Genomic DNA, 20,588 nt, shown 5'->3' on the forward strand with positions numbered 1-20,588 from the left:
ACACTAATGTATATAGATACAGAGCTTACAATCTAATGTATATAGATACAGATCTTACACTAATGTATATAGATACAGAGCTTACACTAATGTATATAGATACAGATCTTACACTAATGTATATAGATACAGATCTTACACTAATGTATATACATACAGATCTTACACTAATGTATATAGATACAGATCTTACACTAATGTATATAGATACAGATCTTACACTAATGTATATAGATACAGATCTTACAGTAATGTATATAGATACAGAGCTTACAATCTAATGTATATAGATACAGATCTTACACTAATGTATATAGATACAGAGCTTACACTAATGTATATAGATACAGATCTTACACTAATGTATATACATACAGATCTTACACTAATGTATATACATACAGATCTTACACTAATGTATATAGATACAGAGCTTACACTAATGTATATAGATGCAGATCTTACACTAATGTATATAGATACAGAGCTTACACTAATGTATATAGATGCAGATCTTACACTAATGTATATACATACAGATCTTACACTAATGTATATACATACAGATCTTACACTAATGTATATAGATACAGATCTTACACTAATGTATATAGATACAGATCTTACACTAATGTATATAGATACAGATCTTACACTAATGTATACAGATACAGATCTTACACTAATGTATACAGATACAGATCTTACACTAATGTATACAGATACAGATCTTACACTAATGTATACAGATACAGATATTACACTAATGTATACAGATACAGATATTACACTAATGTATATAGATACAGATCTTACACTAATGTATATAGATACAGATCTTACACTAATGTATATAGATACAGAGCTTACACTAATGTATATAGATGCAGATCTTACACTAATGTATATAGATACAGAGCTTACACTAATGTATATAGATACAGATCTTACACTAATGTATATAGATACAGATCTTACACTAATGTATATAGATACAGATCTTACACTAATGTATATAGATACAGATATTACACTAATGTATATAGATACAGATCTTACACTAATGTATATAGATACAGATCTTACACTAATGTATATAGATACAGAGCTTACAATCTAATGTATATAGATACAGATCTTACACTAATGTATATACATACAGAGCTTACACTAATGTATATAGATACAGATCTTACACTAATGTATATACATACAGATCTTACACTAATGTATATAGATACAGAGATTACACTAATGTATATAGATACAGATCTTACACTAATGTATATAGATACAGATATTACACTAATGTATATAGATACAGATCTTACACTAATGTATATAGATACAGATATTACACTAATGTATATAGATACAGAGCTTACAATCTAATGTATATAGATACAGAGCTTACACTAATGTATATAGATACAGATCTTACACTAATGTATATAGATACAGATCTTACACTAATGTATATAGATACAGATCTTACACTAATGTATATAGATACAGATCTTACACTAATGTATATAGATACAGATCTTACACTAATGTATATAGATACAGAGCTTACACTAATGTATATAGATACAGATCTTACACTAATGTATATAGATACAGATCTTACACTAATGTATATAGATACAGATCTTACACTAATGTATATAGATGCAGATCTTACACTAATGTATATAGATACAGAGCTTACACTAATGTATATAGATGCAGATCTTACACTAATGTATATACATACAGATCTTACACTAATGTATATACATACAGATCTTACACTAATGTATATAGATACAGATCTTACACTAATGTATATAGATACAGATCTTACACTAATGTATACAGATACAGATCTTACACTAATGTATACAGATACAGATCTTACACTAATGTATACAGATACAGATCTTACACTAATGTATACAGATACAGATCTTACACTAATGTATACAGATACAGATATTACACTAATGTATACAGATACAGATATTACACTAATGTATATAGATACAGATCTTACACTAATGTATATAGATACAGATCTTACACTAATGTATATAGATACAGAGCTTACACTAATGTATATAGATGCAGATCTTACACTAATGTATATAGATGCAGAGCTTACACTAATGTATATAGATACAGATCTTACACTAATGTATATAGATACAGATCTTACACTAATGTATATAGATACAGATCTTACACTAATGTATATAGATACAGATATTACACTAATGTATATAGATACAGATCTTACACTAATGTATATAGATACAGATCTTACACTAATGTATATAGATACAGAGCTTACAATCTAATGTATATAGATACAGATCTTACACTAATGTATATACATACAGAGCTTACACTAATGTATATAGATACAGATCTTACACTAATGTATATACATACAGATCTTACACTAATGTATATAGATACAGAGATTACACTAATGTATATAGATACAGATCTTACACTAATGTATATAGATACAGATATTACACTAATGTATATAGATACAGATCTTACACTAATGTATATAGATACAGATATTACACTAATGTATATAGATACAGAGCTTACAATCTAATGTATATAGATACAGAGCTTACACTAATGTATATAGATACAGATCTTACACTAATGTATATAGATACAGATCTTACACTAATGTATATAGATACAGATCTTACACTAATGTATATAGATACAGATCTTACACTAATGTATATAGATACAGATCTTACACTAATGTATATAGATACAGAGCTTACACTAATGTATATAGATACAGATCTTACACTAATGTATATAGATACAGATCTTACACTAATGTATATAGATACAGATCTTACACTAATGTATATAGATACAGAGCTTACACTAATGTATATAGATACAGATCTTACACTAATGTATATAGATACAGATATTACACTAATGTATATAGATACAGATCTTACACTAATGTATATAGATACAGATCTTACACTAATGTATATAGATACAGATCTTACACTAATGTATATAGATACAGAGCTTACACTAATGTATATAGATACAGATCTTACACTAATGTATATAGATACAGATCTTACACTAATGTATATAGATACAGATCTTACACTAATGTATATAGATACAGATCTTACACTAATGTATATAGATACAGAGCTTACACTAATGTATATAGATACAGATCTTACACTAATGTATATAGATACAGATCTTACACTAATGTATATAGATACAGATCTTACACTAATGTATATAGATACAGATCTTACACTAATGTATATAGATACAGATCTTACACTAATGTATATAGATACAGAGCTTACAATCTAATGTATATAGATACAGATCTTACACTAATGTATCTAGATACAGATCTTACACTAATGTATATAGATACAGATCTTACACTAATGTATATAGATACAGAGCTTACAATCTAATGTATATAGATACAGATCTTACACTAATGTATATAGATACAGAGCTTACACTAATGTATATACATACAGATCTTACACTAATGTATATAGATACAGATCTTACACTAATGTATACAGATACAGATCTTACACTAATGTATACAGATACAGATCTTACACTAATGTATACAGATACAGATCTTACACTAATGTATACAGATACAGATCTTACACTAATGTATACAGATACAGATCTTACACTAATGTATACAGATACAGATCTTACACTAATGTATACAGATACAGATATTACACTAATGTATACAGATACAGATATTACACTAATGTATATAGATACAGATCTTACACTAATGTATATAGATACAGATCTTACACTAATGTATATAGATACAGAGCTTACACTAATGTATATAGATGCAGATCTTACACTAATGTATATAGATACAGAGCTTACACTAATGTATATAGATACAGATCTTACACTAATGTATATAGATACAGATCTTACACTAATGTATATAGATACAGATCTTACACTAATGTATATAGATACAGATATTACACTAATGTATATAGATACAGATCTTACACTAATGTATATAGATACAGATCTTACACTAATGTATATAGATACAGAGCTTACAATCTAATGTATATAGATACAGATCTTACACTAATGTATATACATACAGAGCTTACACTAATGTATATAGATACAGATCTTACACTAATGTATATACATACAGATCTTACACTAATGTATATAGATACAGAGATTACACTAATGTATATAGATACAGATCTTACACTAATGTATATAGATACAGATATTACACTAATGTATATAGATACAGATCTTACACTAATGTATATAGATACAGATATTACACTAATGTATATAGATACAGAGCTTACAATCTAATGTATATAGATACAGAGCTTACACTAATGTATATAGATACAGATCTTACACTAATGTATATAGATACAGATCTTACACTAATGTATATAGATACAGATCTTACACTAATGTATATAGATACAGATCTTACACTAATGTATATAGATACAGATCTTACACTAATGTATATAGATACAGAGCTTACACTAATGTATATAGATACAGATCTTACACTAATGTATATAGATACAGATCTTACACTAATGTATATAGATACAGATCTTACACTAATGTATATAGATACAGATCTTACACTAATGTATATAGATACAGAGCTTACACTAATGTATATAGATACAGATCTTACACTAATGTATATAGATACAGATATTACACTAATGTATATAGATACAGATCTTACACTAATGTATATAGATACAGATCTTACACTAATGTATATAGATACAGATCTTACACTAATGTATATAGATACAGAGCTTACACTAATGTATATAGATACAGATCTTACACTAATGTATATAGATACAGATCTTACACTAATGTATATAGATACAGATCTTACACTAATGTATATAGATACAGATCTTACACTAATGTATATAGATACAGAGCTTACACTAATGTATATAGATACAGATCTTACACTAATGTATATAGATACAGATCTTACACTAATGTATATAGATACAGATCTTACACTAATGTATATAGATACAGATCTTACACTAATGTATATAGATACAGATCTTACACTAATGTATATAGATACAGAGCTTACAATCTAATGTATATAGATACAGATCTTACACTAATGTATATAGATACAGAGCTTACACTAATGTATATACATACAGATCTTACACTAATGTATATACATACAGATCTTACACTAATGTATATAGATACAGAGCTTACACTAATGTATATAGATACAGATCTTACAATAATGTATATAGATACAGAGCTAACACTAATGTATATAGATGCAGATCTTACACTAATGTATATACATACAGATCTTACACTAATCTATATACATACAGATCTTACACTAATGTATACAGATACAGATCTTACACTAATGTATACAGATACAGATCTTACACTAATGTATACAGATACAGATCTTACACTAATGTATACAGATACAGATCTTACACTAATGTATACAGATACAGATCTTACACTAATGTATACAGATACAGATCTTACACTAATGTATACAGATACAGATATTACACTAATGTATACAGATACAGATATTACACTAATGTATACAGATACAGATCTTACACTAATGTATATAGATACAGAGCTTACACTAATGTATATAGATACAGATCTTACACTAATGTATATAGATACAGATCTTACACTAATGTATATAGATACAGATCTTACACTAATGTATATAGATACAGATCTTACACTAATGTATATAGATACAGATCTTACACTAATGTATATAGATACAGATCTTACACTAATGTATATAGATACAGATCTTACACTAATGTATATAGATACAGATCTTACACTAATGTATATAGATACAGATCTTACACTAATGTATATAGATACAGAGCTTACAATCTAATGTATATAGATACAGATCTTACACTAATGTATATAGATACAGAGCTTACACTAATGTATATAGATACAGATCTTACACTAATGTATATACATACAGATCTTACACTAATGTATATAGATACAGAGCTTACACTAATGTATATAGATACAGATCTTACACTAATGTATATAGATACAGATATTACACTAATGTATATAGATACAGATCTTACACTAATGTATATAGATACAGATATTACACTAATGTATATAGATACAGAGCTTACACTAATGTATATAGATACAGATATTACACTAATGTATATAGATACAGAGCTTACAATCTAATGTATATAGATACAGATCTTACACTAATGTATATAGATACAGAGCTTACACTAATGTATATAGATACAGAGCTTACACTAATGTATATAGATACAGATCTTACACTAATGTATATAGATACAGATATTACACTAATGTATATAGATACAGATCTTACACTAATGTATATAGATACAGAGCTTACACTAATGTATATAGATACAGATCTTACACTAATGTATATAGATACAGATCTTACACTAATGTATATAGATACAGATCTTACACTAATGTATATAGATACAGAGCTTACACTAATGTATATAGATACAGAGCTTACACTAATGTATATAGATACAGATCTTACACTAATGTATATAGATACAGATCTTACACTAATGTATATAGATACAGATCTTACACTAATGTATATAGATACAGAGCTTACACTAATGTATATAGATACAGATCTTACACTAATGTATATAGATACAGATATTACACTAATGTATATAGATACAGATCTTACACTAATGTATATAGATACAGATCTTACACTAATGTATATAGATACAGATCTTACACTAATGTATATAGATACAGATCTTACACTAATGTATATAGATACAGATCTTACACTAATGTATATAGATACAGATCTTACACTAATGTATATAGATACAGATCTTACACTAATGTATATAGATACAGATCTTACACTAATGTATATAGATACAGAGCTTACACTAATGTATATAGATACAGAGCTTACACTAATGTATATAGATACAGAGCTTACACTAATGTATATAGATACAGATCTTACACTAATGTATATAGATACAGATCTTACACTAATGTATATAGATACAGATCTTACACTAATGTATATAGATACAGAGCTTACACTAATGTATATAGATACAGATCTTACACTAATGTATATAGATACAGATCTTACACTAATGTATCTAGATACAGATCTTACACTAATGTATATAGATACAGATCTTACACTAATGTATATAGATACAGAGCTTACAATCTAATGTATATAGATACAGATCTTACACTAATGTATATAGATACAGAGCTTACACTAATGTATATACATACAGATCTTACACTAATGTATATACATACAGATCTTACACTAATGTATATAGATACAGAGCTTACACTAATGTATATAGATACAGATCTTACACTAATGTATATAGATACAGAGCTTACACTAATGTATATAGATGCAGATCTTACACTAATGTATATACATGCAGATCTTACACTAATGTATATACATACAGATCTTACACTAATGTATACAGATACAGATCTTACACTAATGTATACAGATACAGATCTTACACTAATGTATACAGATACAGATCTTACACTAATGTATACAGATACAGATCTTACACTAATGTATACAGATACAGATCTTACACTAATGTATACAGATACAGATCTTACACTAATGTATACAGATACAGATATTACACTAATGTATACAGATACAGATATTACACTAATGTATACAGATACAGATCTTACACTAATGTATATAGATACAGAGCTTACACTAATGTATATAGATACAGAGCTTACACTAATGTATATAGATACAGATCTTACACTAATGTATATAGATACAGAGCTTACACTAATGTATATAGATACAGATCTTACACTAATGTATATAGATACAGATCTTACACTAATGTATATAGATACAGATCTTACACTAATGTATATAGATACAGATCTTACACTAATGTATATAGATACAGATCTTACACTAATGTATATAGATACAGATCTTACACTAATGTATATAGATACAGAGCTTACAATCTAATGTATATAGATACAGATCTTACACTAATGTATATAGATACAGAGCTTACACTAATGTATATAGATACAGATCTTACACTAATGTATATACATACAGATCTTACACTAATGTATATAGATACAGAGCTTACACTAATGTATATAGATACAGATCTTACACTAATGTATATAGATACAGATATTACACTAATGTATATAGATACAGATCTTACACTAATGTATATAGATACAGATATTACACTAATGTATATAGATACAGATCTTACACTAATGTATATAGATACAGATCTTACACTAATGTATATAGATACAGATCTTACACTAATGTATATAGATACAGATCTTACACTAATGTATATAGATACAGAGCTTACACTAATGTATATAGATACAGAGCTTACACTAATGTATATAGATACAGATCTTACACTAATGTATATAGATACAGATCTTACACTAATGTATATAGATACAGATCTTACACTAATGTATATAGATACAGAGCTTACACTAATGTATATAGATACAGAGCTTACACTAATGTATATAGATACAGATCTTACACTAATGTATATAGATACAGATCTTACACTAATGTATATAGATACAGATCTTACACTAATGTATATAGATACAGAGCTTACACTAATGTATATAGATACAGATCTTACACTAATGTATATAGATACAGATCTTACACTAATGTATATAGATACAGATCTTACACTAATGTATATAGATACAGATCTTACACTAATGTATATAGATACAGAGCTTACACTAATGTATATAGATACAGATCTTACACTAATGTATATAGATACAGATATTACACTAATGTATATAGATACAGATCTTACACTAATGTATATAGATACAGATCTTACACTAATGTATATAGATACAGATCTTACACTAATGTATATAGATACAGATCTTACACTAATGTATATAGATACAGATCTTACACTAATGTATATAGATACAGATCTTACACTAATGTATATAGATACAGATCTTACACTAATGTATATAGATACAGAGCTTACACTAATGTATATAGATACAGATCTTACACTAATGTATATAGATACAGATCTTACACTAATGTATATAGATACAGATCTTACACTAATGTATATAGATACAGATCTTACACTAATGTATATAGATACAGAGCTTACACTAATGTATATAGATACAGATCTTACACTAATGTATATAGATACAGATCTTACACTAATGTATATAGATACACATCTTACACTAATGTATATAGATACAGATCTTACACTAATGTATATAGATACAGATCTTACACTAATGTATATAGATACAGATCTTACACTAATGTATATACATACAGATCTTACACTAATGTATATAGATACAGAGCTTACACTAATGTATATAGATACAGATCTTACACTAATGTATATAGATACAGAGCTAACACTAATGTATATAGATACAGATCTTACACTAATGTATATAGATTCAGATCTTACACTAATGTATATAGATACAGATCTTACACTAATGTATATAGATACAGAGCTTACAATCTAATGTATATAGATACAGATCTTACACAAATGTATATAGATACAGATCTTACACTAATGTATATAGATACAGATCTTACACTAATGTATATAGATACAGATCTTACACTAATGTATATAGATACAGATCTTACACTAATGTATATAGATACAGATCTTACACTAATGTATATAGATAGACCTTACACTAATGTATATAGATACAGATCTTACACTAATGTATATAGATACAGACCTTACACTAATGTATATAGATACAGATCTTACACTAATGTATATAGATACAGATCTTACACTAATGTATATAGATACAGATCTTACACTAATGTATATAGATACAGATCTTACACTAATGTATATAGATACAGATCTTACACTAATGTATATAGATACAGATCTTACACTAATGTATATAGATACAGATCTTACACTAATGTATATAGATACAGATCTTACACTAATGTATATAGATACAGATCTTACACTAATGTATATAGATACAGAGCTTACACTAATGTATATAGATACAGATCTTACACTAATGTATATAGATACAGATCTTACACTAATGTATATAGATACAGATCTTACACTAATGTATATAGATACAGATCTTACACTAATGTATATAGATACAGAGCTTACACTAATGTATATAGATACAGATCTTACACTAATGTATATAGATACAGATCTTACACTAATGTATATAGATACACATCTTACACTAATGTATATAGATACAGATCTTACACTAATGTATATAGATACAGATCTTACACTAATGTATATAGATACAGATCTTACACTAATGTATATACATACAGATCTTACACTAATGTATATAGATACAGAGCTTACACTAATGTATATAGATACAGATCTTACACTAATGTATATAGATACAGAGCTAACACTAATGTATATAGATACAGATCTTACACTAATGTATATAGATTCAGATCTTACACTAATGTATATAGATACAGATCTTACACTAATGTATATAGATACAGAGCTTACAATCTAATGTATATAGATACAGATCTTACACAAATGTATATAGATACAGATCTTACACTAATGTATATAGATACAGATCTTACACTAATGTATATAGATACAGATCTTACACTAATGTATATAGATACAGATCTTACACTAATGTATATAGATACAGATCTTACACTAATGTATATAGATAGACCTTACACTAATGTATATAGATACAGATCTTACACTAATGTATATAGATACAGACCTTACACTAATGTATATAGATACAGAGCTTACACTGATGTATATAGATACAGAGCTTACACTAATGTATATAGATACAGATATTACACTAATGTATATAGATACAGATCTTACACTAATGTATATAGATAGACCTTACACTAATGTATATAGATACAGATCTTACACTAATGTATATAGATACAGAGCTTACACTAATGTATATAGATACAGATCTTACACTAATGTATATAGATACAGATCTTACACTAATGTATATAGATACAGATCTTACACTAATGTATATAGATACAGATCTTACACTAATGTATATAGATACAGATCTTACACTAATGTATATAGATACAGAGCTTACACTAATGTATATAGATACAGATCTTACACTAATGTATATAGATACAGATCTTACACTAATGTATATAGATACAGATCTTACACTAATGTATATAGATACAGATCTTACACTAATGTATATAGATACAGAGCTTACACTAATGTATATAGATACAGATCTTACACTAATGTATATAGATACAGATCTTACACTAATGTATATAGATACACATCTTACACTAATGTATATAGATACAGATCTTACACTAATGTATATAGATACAGATCTTACACTAATGTATATAGATACAGATCTTACACTAATGTATATACATACAGATCTTACACTAATGTATATAGATACAGAGCTTACACTAATGTATATAGATACAGATCTTACACTAATGTATATAGATACAGAGCTAACACTAATGTATATAGATACAGATCTTACACTAATGTATATAGATTCAGATCTTACACTAATGTATATAGATACAGATCTTACACTAATGTATATAGATACAGAGCTTACAATCTAATGTATATAGATACAGATCTTACACAAATGTATATAGATACAGATCTTACACTAATGTATATAGATACAGATCTTACACTAATGTATATAGATACAGATCTTACACTAATGTATATAGATACAGATCTTACACTAATGTATATAGATACAGATCTTACACTAATGTATATAGATAGACCTTACACTAATGTATATAGATACAGATCTTACACTAATGTATATAGATACAGACCTTACACTAATGTATATAGATACAGAGCTTACACTGATGTATATAGATACAGAGCTTACACTAATGTATATAGATACAGATATTACACTAATGTATATAGATACAGATCTTACACTAATGTATATAGATAGACCTTACACTAATGTATATAGATACAGATCTTACACTAATGTATATAGATACAGACCTTACACTAATGTATATAGATACAGAGCTTACACTGATGTATATAGATAAAGAGCTGACACTAATGTAATGTATGTTTGTATGTATATATATATATATATATATATATATATTAATATATATTAATATATATATATATAAGAGACAATATTTTATGAAGGGATTAGCGCGCACACCTGCACGGCAACCTCACAAACCACTCTAAAAGGGTGGTTTGTCCCTAAGTACAATCACAGAAACAACCCAAATATAAAAATGTTAACATTTATTCCAATAACCCACAGCACAACAAATTGTGATACAGAGCATTCGCTCTAATAGATATATAGATACAGAGCTTATAATACAGAACATGGCTTAATGACTTGGCTACTGAGCTCACACTCACCACCCATTGTTCCTCACCACCCATTTCCCCCCCAGGGCTCCCCAGTGATTGGTGCTCAAACATTGACTCACTAAAGGAGAGCTTCAAGATTGTCAGCAGCCTGGACTGGTCCAATGTGGATTTGTCCCAGTTCTCAGGTGATTAACAGAGGGAAAGGAAGGGGGGAATGAATGAAAAGAGACGGGGAGGAGAGGTAGAAGGGAGATAGCAGGGCCACCAACAAGGGGGGGGGGGGTGGAAGGAGAGAGCCATTGCTCAACAACCTAATTAGTCACGGACTCCTGGGCCCTCGGAGACTGAAAAGGATGGTGAGGGGGATAGAGTGAGGAAGGAAGAAACAGATGCGTGGAGGGGGGATAGAGACAGAAGGATAGGGAGGAAGAGGCAGAGGAGAGAGGGGGAGACGTGTAAATAGAAAGGATAGGAACGGAGAAGGGGGAAGAGGAGAGAATGGGAGAGGTGTACATAGAGGATAGGAATGGAGAAGGGGGAAGAGGAGAGAATGGGAGAGGTGTACATAGGGAGGATAGGAACGGAGAAGGGGGGAGAGGAGAGAATGGGAGAGGTGTACATAGGGAGGATAGGAACGGAGAAGGGGGGAGAGGAGAGAATGGGAGAGGTGTACATAGGGAGGATAGGAATGGAGAAGGGGGAAGAGGAGGGAATGGGAGAGGTGTACATAGGGAGGATAGGAACGGAGAAGAGGGGAGAGGAGAGAATGGGAGAGGTGTACATAGGGAGGATAGGAACGGAGAAGGGGGAGAGGAGAGAATGGGAGAGGTGTACATAGGGAGGATAGGAATAGAGAAGGGGGGAGAGGAGGGAATGGGAGAGGTGTACATAGAGAGGATAGGAATGGAGAAGGGGGAAGAGGAGAGAATGGGAGAGGTGTATATAGAGAGGATAGGAATGGAGAAGGGGGAAGAGGAGAGAATGGGAGAGGTGTACATAGGGAGGATAGGAATGGAGAAGGGGGAAGAGGAGAGAATGGGAGAGGTGTACATAGGGAGGATAGGAATGGAGAAGGGGGAAGAGGAGAGAATGGGAGAGGTGTACATAGAGGATAGGAATGGAGAAGGGGGAAGAGGAGAGAATGGGAGAGGTGTACATAGGGAGGATAGGAATGGAGAAGGGGGGAGAGGAGGGAATGGGAGAGGTGTACATAGAGAGGATAGGAATGGAGAAGGGGGAAGAGGAGAGAATGGGAGAGGTGTACATAGAGAGGATAGGAATGGAGAAGGGGGAAGAGGAGAGAATGGGAGAGGTGTACATAGAGAGGATAGGAATGGAGAAGGGGGGAGAGGAGAGAATGGGAGAGGTGTACATAGGGAGGATAGGAATGGAGAAGGGGGAGAGGAGAGAATGGGAGAGGTGTACATAGGGAGGATAGGAATGGAGAAGGGGGAAGAGGAGGGAATGGGAGAGGTGTACACAGGGAGGATAGGAATGGAGAAGGGGGAAGAGGAGGGAATGGGAGAGGTGTACATAAGGAGGATAGGAACGGAGAAGGGGGGAGAGGAGAGAATGGGAGAGGTGTACATAGGGAGGATAGGAATAGAGAAGGGGGAGAGGAGGGAATGGGAGAGGTGTACATAGAGAGGATAGGAATGGAGAAGGGGGAAGAGGAGAGAATGGGAGAGGTGTACATAGAGAGGATAGGAATGGAGAAGGGGAAGAGGAGGGAATGGGAGAGGTGTACATAGGGAGGAAAGGAACGGAGAAGGGGGAAGAGGAGAGAATGGGAGAGGTGTACATAGGGAGGATAGGAACGGAGAAGGGGGAAGAGGAGAGAATGGGAGAGGTGTACATAGGGAGGATAGGAATGGAGAAGGGGGGAGGAGAGAATGGGAGAGGTGTACATAGGGAGGATAGGAATGGAGAAGGGGGAAGAGGAGGGAATGGGAGAGGTGTACATAGGGAGGATAGGAATGGAGAAGGGGGAAGAGGAGGGAATGGGAGAGGTGTACATAGGGAGGATAGGAACGGAGAAGGGGGGAGAGGAGAGAATGGGAGAGGTGTACATAGGGAGGATAGGAATGGAGAAGGGGGGAGAGGAGGGAATGGGAGAGGTGTACATAGGGAGGATAGGAATGGAGAAAGGGGAAGAGGAGAGAATGGGAGAGGTGTACATAGGGAGGATAGGAATGGAGAAAGGGGAAGAGGAGAGAATGGGAGAGGTTATGGAGCTAGAGTGAGAATTCACAGGGGGTCAGAGAGAATGTGGAGAGAGATGGAAAGGAAAGATGTGGGGGGAATCTGTGCTGGGGGAGGTGCAGGAAAAAGGTGAGAGGGATGGGTAGATATTGTGACCCCTGACACATGTCCCTCTGAGTGCTTGAACCCTGCCCTCTGCCCCCAGACCTCATGGAGAGCCTGCGTCAGGCGGAGCAGAAGAACTGGAGCCTGGATCAGCATCACATTGCCAACTTGTGTGACTCTCTGAGCCACCTGCTGAGTCAGACCGGGCTACTGCCTCCTCCACACGGGCAACCTCCTTCCTGCCAGGCGCCCTGTCTGCCCCCCACCAACAGCAGTGCCTGCGCACTCAGGGGATCGAAACCTGGGCACGCCATGACAGGTGAGAGAGAGTGGAGAAAAGAGGGGGTTCAACAGGAGAGAAGTGGGGGGAGTGAGCAGAGGGAGGATGATGGAGAGAAAAGACTAAGAGGAAGGTAGAACAGTGGAAGGGGAGGATGGGGAGGGGGGAAAAGAAGAGTGGCGAGGGAGTGGGGAGGTGTAGAGAGAAGGGGCAGCAGAGAAAAGGAGGAGGGAAAGAGAGGATGAGAACGCAAAAATATGGAGAGACAGAACAATAATGGGAGGGATGGGAGAGAGATTTACCGCACCCCTCTGAACCCTCGTCTCTCCCCCGCTCCAGTAAACTCTTACGGACAGAATCAGCCCTCCTCCGTGTCCTGCGGTCCGACTCCTTTCACTGCCCCCCCGGGTTACCCCATCCAAACCCAGGCACCCCCCACATACAGCCAGCAAGGTAAGGGGGCACTGAGAGGTGGGTGGTGGTCTCACTTTGATAGGACATGGGAAATGGGGTTAACAGGGCAGGACGGGGTGTGTATCAGTGACACTGTGACAGGGCACGGGAGAGGCCTCACACTGTGGCCATCAGTGCTGGGGAGGGCTCACACTAAGTCAGTGGTGGGTGGAGGGAGGGCTCACACTAATTCAGTGGTAGTGGGGGTACGTCTCACACTAAGTGGTGGGGGGTATGGCTCACACAGTCAGTGGTGGGGGGGGGGGCGATGCAGTTCACATTAAGTCAGTGGTGGTGGGGGGGGGTACGTCTCACACTAAGTGCTGAGGGGGGGTACGGCTCACACAGTCAGTGGTGGTGGGGGGGACAGAGATACGGCTCACACTAAATCAGTGGTGGGGGGGCGGTACGGCTCACACGGAGTCAGTGGGGGGGGTACGGCTCATACTGAGTCAGTGGGGGGGGACGGTACGGCTCACACGGAGTCAGTGGGGGGGGGGTACGGCTCACACGGAGTCAGTGGGGGGGGTACGGCTCACACGGAGTCAGTGGGGGGGGGATCACACTGTGAGTCAGTGGTGGGGGGGGAGAGCTCACACTGAGTCAGTGGTGGGGGGGAGGACTCACACTGTGAATCAGTGGTGGGGGTACGGCTCACACTTTGAGTCAGTGGTGGTGGGGGTACGGCTCACACTGAGTCTGGTGGTGGGGGGGAGGGCTCACACTGTGAGTCAGTGGTGGTGGGGGGGAGGGCTCACACTGTGAGTCAGTGGTGGTGGGGGGGAGGGCTCACACTGTGAGTCAGTGGTGGTGGGGAGGAGGGCTCACACTGTGACAGTCAGTGCTGTGGGGTCTCAGACAGACAGGCAGTGGGGGGTAGGGATCACACTGTGACAGTCGGTGGGGGGGGGGATCACACTGTGACAGTCAGTGGGGGGGGGATCACACTGAGTCAGTCAGTGGGGGGGGGGAATCACACTGTGACAGTCAGTGGGGGGGGGAATCACACTGTGACAGTCAGTGGGGGGGAATCACACTGTGACAGTCAGTGGGGGGGGATCACACTGTGACAGTCAGTGGGGGGGGATCACACTGTGACAGTCAGTGGGGGAGGGGAAGCACACTGACAGTTAGTGGGGGGGGATCACACTGTGACAGTGGTGGGGGGAGGTGGATCACACTGTGACAGTGGTGGGGGGAGGTGGATCACACTGTGACAGTCAGTGGGGGGGGGGAATCACACTGTGACAGTCAGTGGGGGGGGGAATCACACTGTGACAGTAAATGGGGGGGGGGAATCACACTGTGACAGTTAGTGGGGGGGGGATCACACTGTGACAGTCAGTGGGGGGGGGGGGAGAATCACACTGTGACAGTCAGTGGGGGGGGAATCACACTGTGACAGTCAGTGGGGGGGGGAATCACACTGTGACAGTCAGTGGGGGGGAATCACACTGTGACAGTCAGTGGGGGGGGGAATCACACTGTGACAGTCAGTGGGGGTGGGGGAATCACACTGTGACAGTCAGTGGGGGGGGGGAATCACACTGTGACAGTCAGTGGGGGAGGTGGATCACACTGTGAGTCAGTGGGGGGGGGGGAATCACACTGTGACAGTCAGTGGGGGGGATCACACTGAGTCAGTGGTGGGGGGGGAATCACACTGTGACAGTCAGTGGTGGGGGGAGGTGGATCACACTGTGACAGTTAGTGGGGGGGGATCACACTGAGTCAGTGGTGGGGGGGGATCACACTGAGTCAGTGGTGGGGGGTGATCACACTGAGTCAGTGGTGGGGGGGGGATCACACTGAGTCAGTGGTGGGGGGGGGATCACACTGTGACAGTTAGTGGGGGGGGATCACACTGAATCAGTGGTGGGGGGGGGATCACACTGTGACAGTTAGTGGGGGGGGATCACACTGAATCAGTGGTGGGGGGGGATCACACTGAGTCAGTGGTGGGGGGGGGATCACACTGTGACAGTTAGTGGGGGGGGGATCACACTGAGTCAGTGGTGGGGGGGGGATCACACTGAGTCAGTGGTGGGGGGGGATCACACTGAGTCAGTGGTGGGGGGGGATCACACTGTGACAGTGGTGGGGGGGATCACACTGTGACAGTGGTGGGGGGGATCACACTGTGACAGTGGTGGGGGGGGATCACACTGTGACAATGGTGGGGGGGGTCACACTGTGACAGTGGTGGGGGGGGATCACACTGTGACAGTGGTGGGGGGATCACACTGTGACAGTGGTGGGGGGGGATCACACTGTGACAGTGGTGGGGGGGGATCACACTGTGACAGTGGTGGGGGGGGATCACACTGTGACAGTGGTGGGGGGGGAACACACTGTGACAGTGGTGGGGGGGATCACACTGTGACAGTGTGTGCTGAGGTGGTTGCTCACACTGCTCTCTCTCTCTCTAGGGCGCCTCCCCCAGCGTGCTATATACCCGCCCCCCCGCCCGACGCACCCTTACACGCACAGCAGTGAGGAGATTCAGGATGACTTTGACTGGGACTCCATCGCTTAGAGACTCCGCCTACTTACCCCCTCCAGGGGGGCAAAGCAAAAAGCGAAAGATAGGAGGGAGTAAAACATCCCTCCGTGTGTATAAATATATATATATATAAATGTATATTATCGCCCGACAATCAGGGGCTAAGGGCGCCCCTCACAAAGTGGAAGGGGGCAAGAAATTGAGAGAAAAGCCCCCTCTGCTATTTTACAGCCCCAGCCTAATGCCCCCTGATAATGTTGGTGGAGGGACAGGACAGCAACAGGAACTCTGATCCCTCTGCCCACAAGCAGGGGGGCTCCTTTTGCCCAAGTGCCCCAGCCCGTGGCAAATCTTCCAGTGTACCGAGGGAAGAGGGCGCGCCCTTCTGAGGTTGAGTATTAAACTCTTACCAGTATGGTTTATTTATATGGAGCACACATATACCACAGCGCAGTACAAAGTGTTAAAATACCCTGAAATATTATTGGCGCCAGAGCAGCCATCTTGGATTTGTGATGTCAGTGTGTTGTCACGAGCGAGGCAGCATGGGAGATTCCTTAGTGGCTTCCCATGGATTCTGCGTATTGCTCTGCATAAAAGAGCAGGATGGGGGGGAGAGGGGCAAATCTCAGAAATCTGACTACCGAGGAATCTCAACACGCTGCATCCTCTCAGATCTTTTCAGCGTCACAAATGTGGTGTATATCATGGGAAATCCTTTAAAGTCAACCGCACTTTCAAGTTCCAATCACACGTGAAGAGTTAACCCTTTCACTGTTGGAGAAGCCTGCAACGTTTTGAACCTATAACCATCGGAGTGCATGCTGCCAGCAAGGGTTAAAAGTAACGCCAACCACAAGAAATAACTGAAAAGCTGACATCTCTCTGGGGTCACAGCGGGGATTGTGCACCGCACGCCGCAAACCCCCTATCTGCCTGTACCCAGCATCAAAAAATAAATCCCCCCCCAAATCGGTAACTACCGAAAGCTTGCGATGCATGGACAGTCGTCACTGCAGGATTGTGCTCCCGCGGGAAACACTCCGGATATAACCTCTTCTAGTCGCTGTGTGAATGGACTCCGGCGCTTCAATTCCCAACACAAAGGTTTGAGCTCGACATGAGGGACTGGTCAGTCTCTATCCTGCGACACCAGGAGTGTGAGCACTGGTCAGTCTCTATCCTGCGACACCAGGAGTGTGAGCACTGGTCAGCTGGTATTGAGTTGGAGTTTGCGGCACCGGTCAGTTTGGATTGTGCGTTGGATGCTGGACATTGTAGCACTGGTCAGTCTGTATTCTGGCGTTGGAGTTTACTGCATGGATCATTGGGGGGGGGGGGGAGTGATGCAGTGAGAGGTCCGTGCCCTCGTTACAGAACCCAGACAGAGCAGCTTAAACATCTCTGCGTGTTGTAAGTTCAAGTTTACACAAAACCCCCTTTGTTACTTTACCGAGGAAACCCCGACTATACGGCCACTTATAGAAACCCACACATAAGACACAGCACACTGACAACTCTCCCCTGCCGTAGTGCCCTGCACACTGACTGCGTACGGGGTTTAAGCAACTCAGCCCCCCTCTATTACAAGTGACCCTGGGGGTTAAATCTATATCTGTGTTTATAGGATCACGGAGATAAAAAGCTGGATATCGTCAGATTTCACCCCAAACTGTCGCCTCCTTGTTTGGTTCTCTGCATTTAAGCGTCTGCATCTCTGCGTATGTTGTTTTGAAGAAGCGGCCGTGTTCCCCTCGGACAGGGTCACTGCGCCCTCTTTACCTGCGGATATTCTCTCCCCCCCCCCCCCCCCTCGGGGGACAGGACCTGGTGACATTATGACATTAGAAAGATTGCTATGTGGAAATCCCTCCTCCGCTCCAGCTGTTCTATCAAACGAAGATGGGTTTTCAAAGGTGGGACAGGAGTGGCTGAGGGAAGGGGGACATCTTTTTAGTGGCCACAAGCATAATCCACAACCGATGCCTTTAATTGCAGGATGTGTTGGGCCCATTGATATGGCCGCCGTTGTGATGGAGTTGTTTTTGTTGGATGCCCTCTGTGCTGTGTGACCGCCGCTCCATGTTTTTATCCTGTTCAGAGTGAGGCTCCCGGGCCTGAGACGCTTATTAAACATATCGGCAGAAAGCTGCTATGTGGGTGAGTGCTTCATAGTATTGCAAGTCCTGTCTGAGTAACACTGGTAGCAAAGAGATCATGAACGTGTCTATATAAAGCCATCTATTTTATTGCATATTAAAAAATATATATATATATATATATTATACATATTACTAAAGCTGGAGCTGGTGGTCACACAGCTTGTGCACTCTGATCCCTTCTCTCTGTTACACTGCAGTAAGAGCGACAAACTTCATGTCCCAGAAGTCCTTCCTGCCTGTGTCACCCTGCAGAGGGAGGGACA

The 20,588-nt window shown here is 37.7% G+C and overlaps 2 protein-coding genes across 8 annotated transcripts in view; one reads left to right on the top strand and one right to left on the bottom strand.

Annotated features, from left to right (window-relative positions):
- Window positions 1-20,588, top strand: part of FOXJ2 (forkhead box J2) — a 37,514-nt gene that overhangs the window by 16,847 nt on the left and 79 nt on the right. Inside the window, 4 exon segments of the mRNA XM_075612602.1 lie at window positions 12,704-12,805; window positions 15,028-15,246; window positions 15,547-15,660; window positions 18,090-20,588. The exon segment at window positions 18,090-20,588 is cut by the window's right edge and continues 79 nt beyond it. Coding sequence (XP_075468717.1) covers window positions 12,704-12,805; window positions 15,028-15,246; window positions 15,547-15,660; window positions 18,090-18,196 — 542 coding nt within the window. The 3' untranslated portion in view covers window positions 18,197-20,588.
- Window positions 20,405-20,588, bottom strand: part of LOC142501960 (uncharacterized) — a 48,904-nt gene continuing 48,720 nt past the window's right edge. For all 7 annotated transcript variants that reach the window (XR_012803606.1, XM_075612595.1, XM_075612596.1 and 4 more), the window contains one exon: window positions 20,405-20,588. This exon is cut by the window's right edge. The gene's annotated coding sequence lies outside the window, so the exon portion shown is untranslated.

This window comes from Ascaphus truei, chromosome 8 (assembly GCF_040206685.1).
Source record: "Ascaphus truei isolate aAscTru1 chromosome 8, aAscTru1.hap1, whole genome shotgun sequence".
Taxonomy (NCBI): Eukaryota; Metazoa; Chordata; class Amphibia; order Anura; family Ascaphidae; genus Ascaphus; species Ascaphus truei.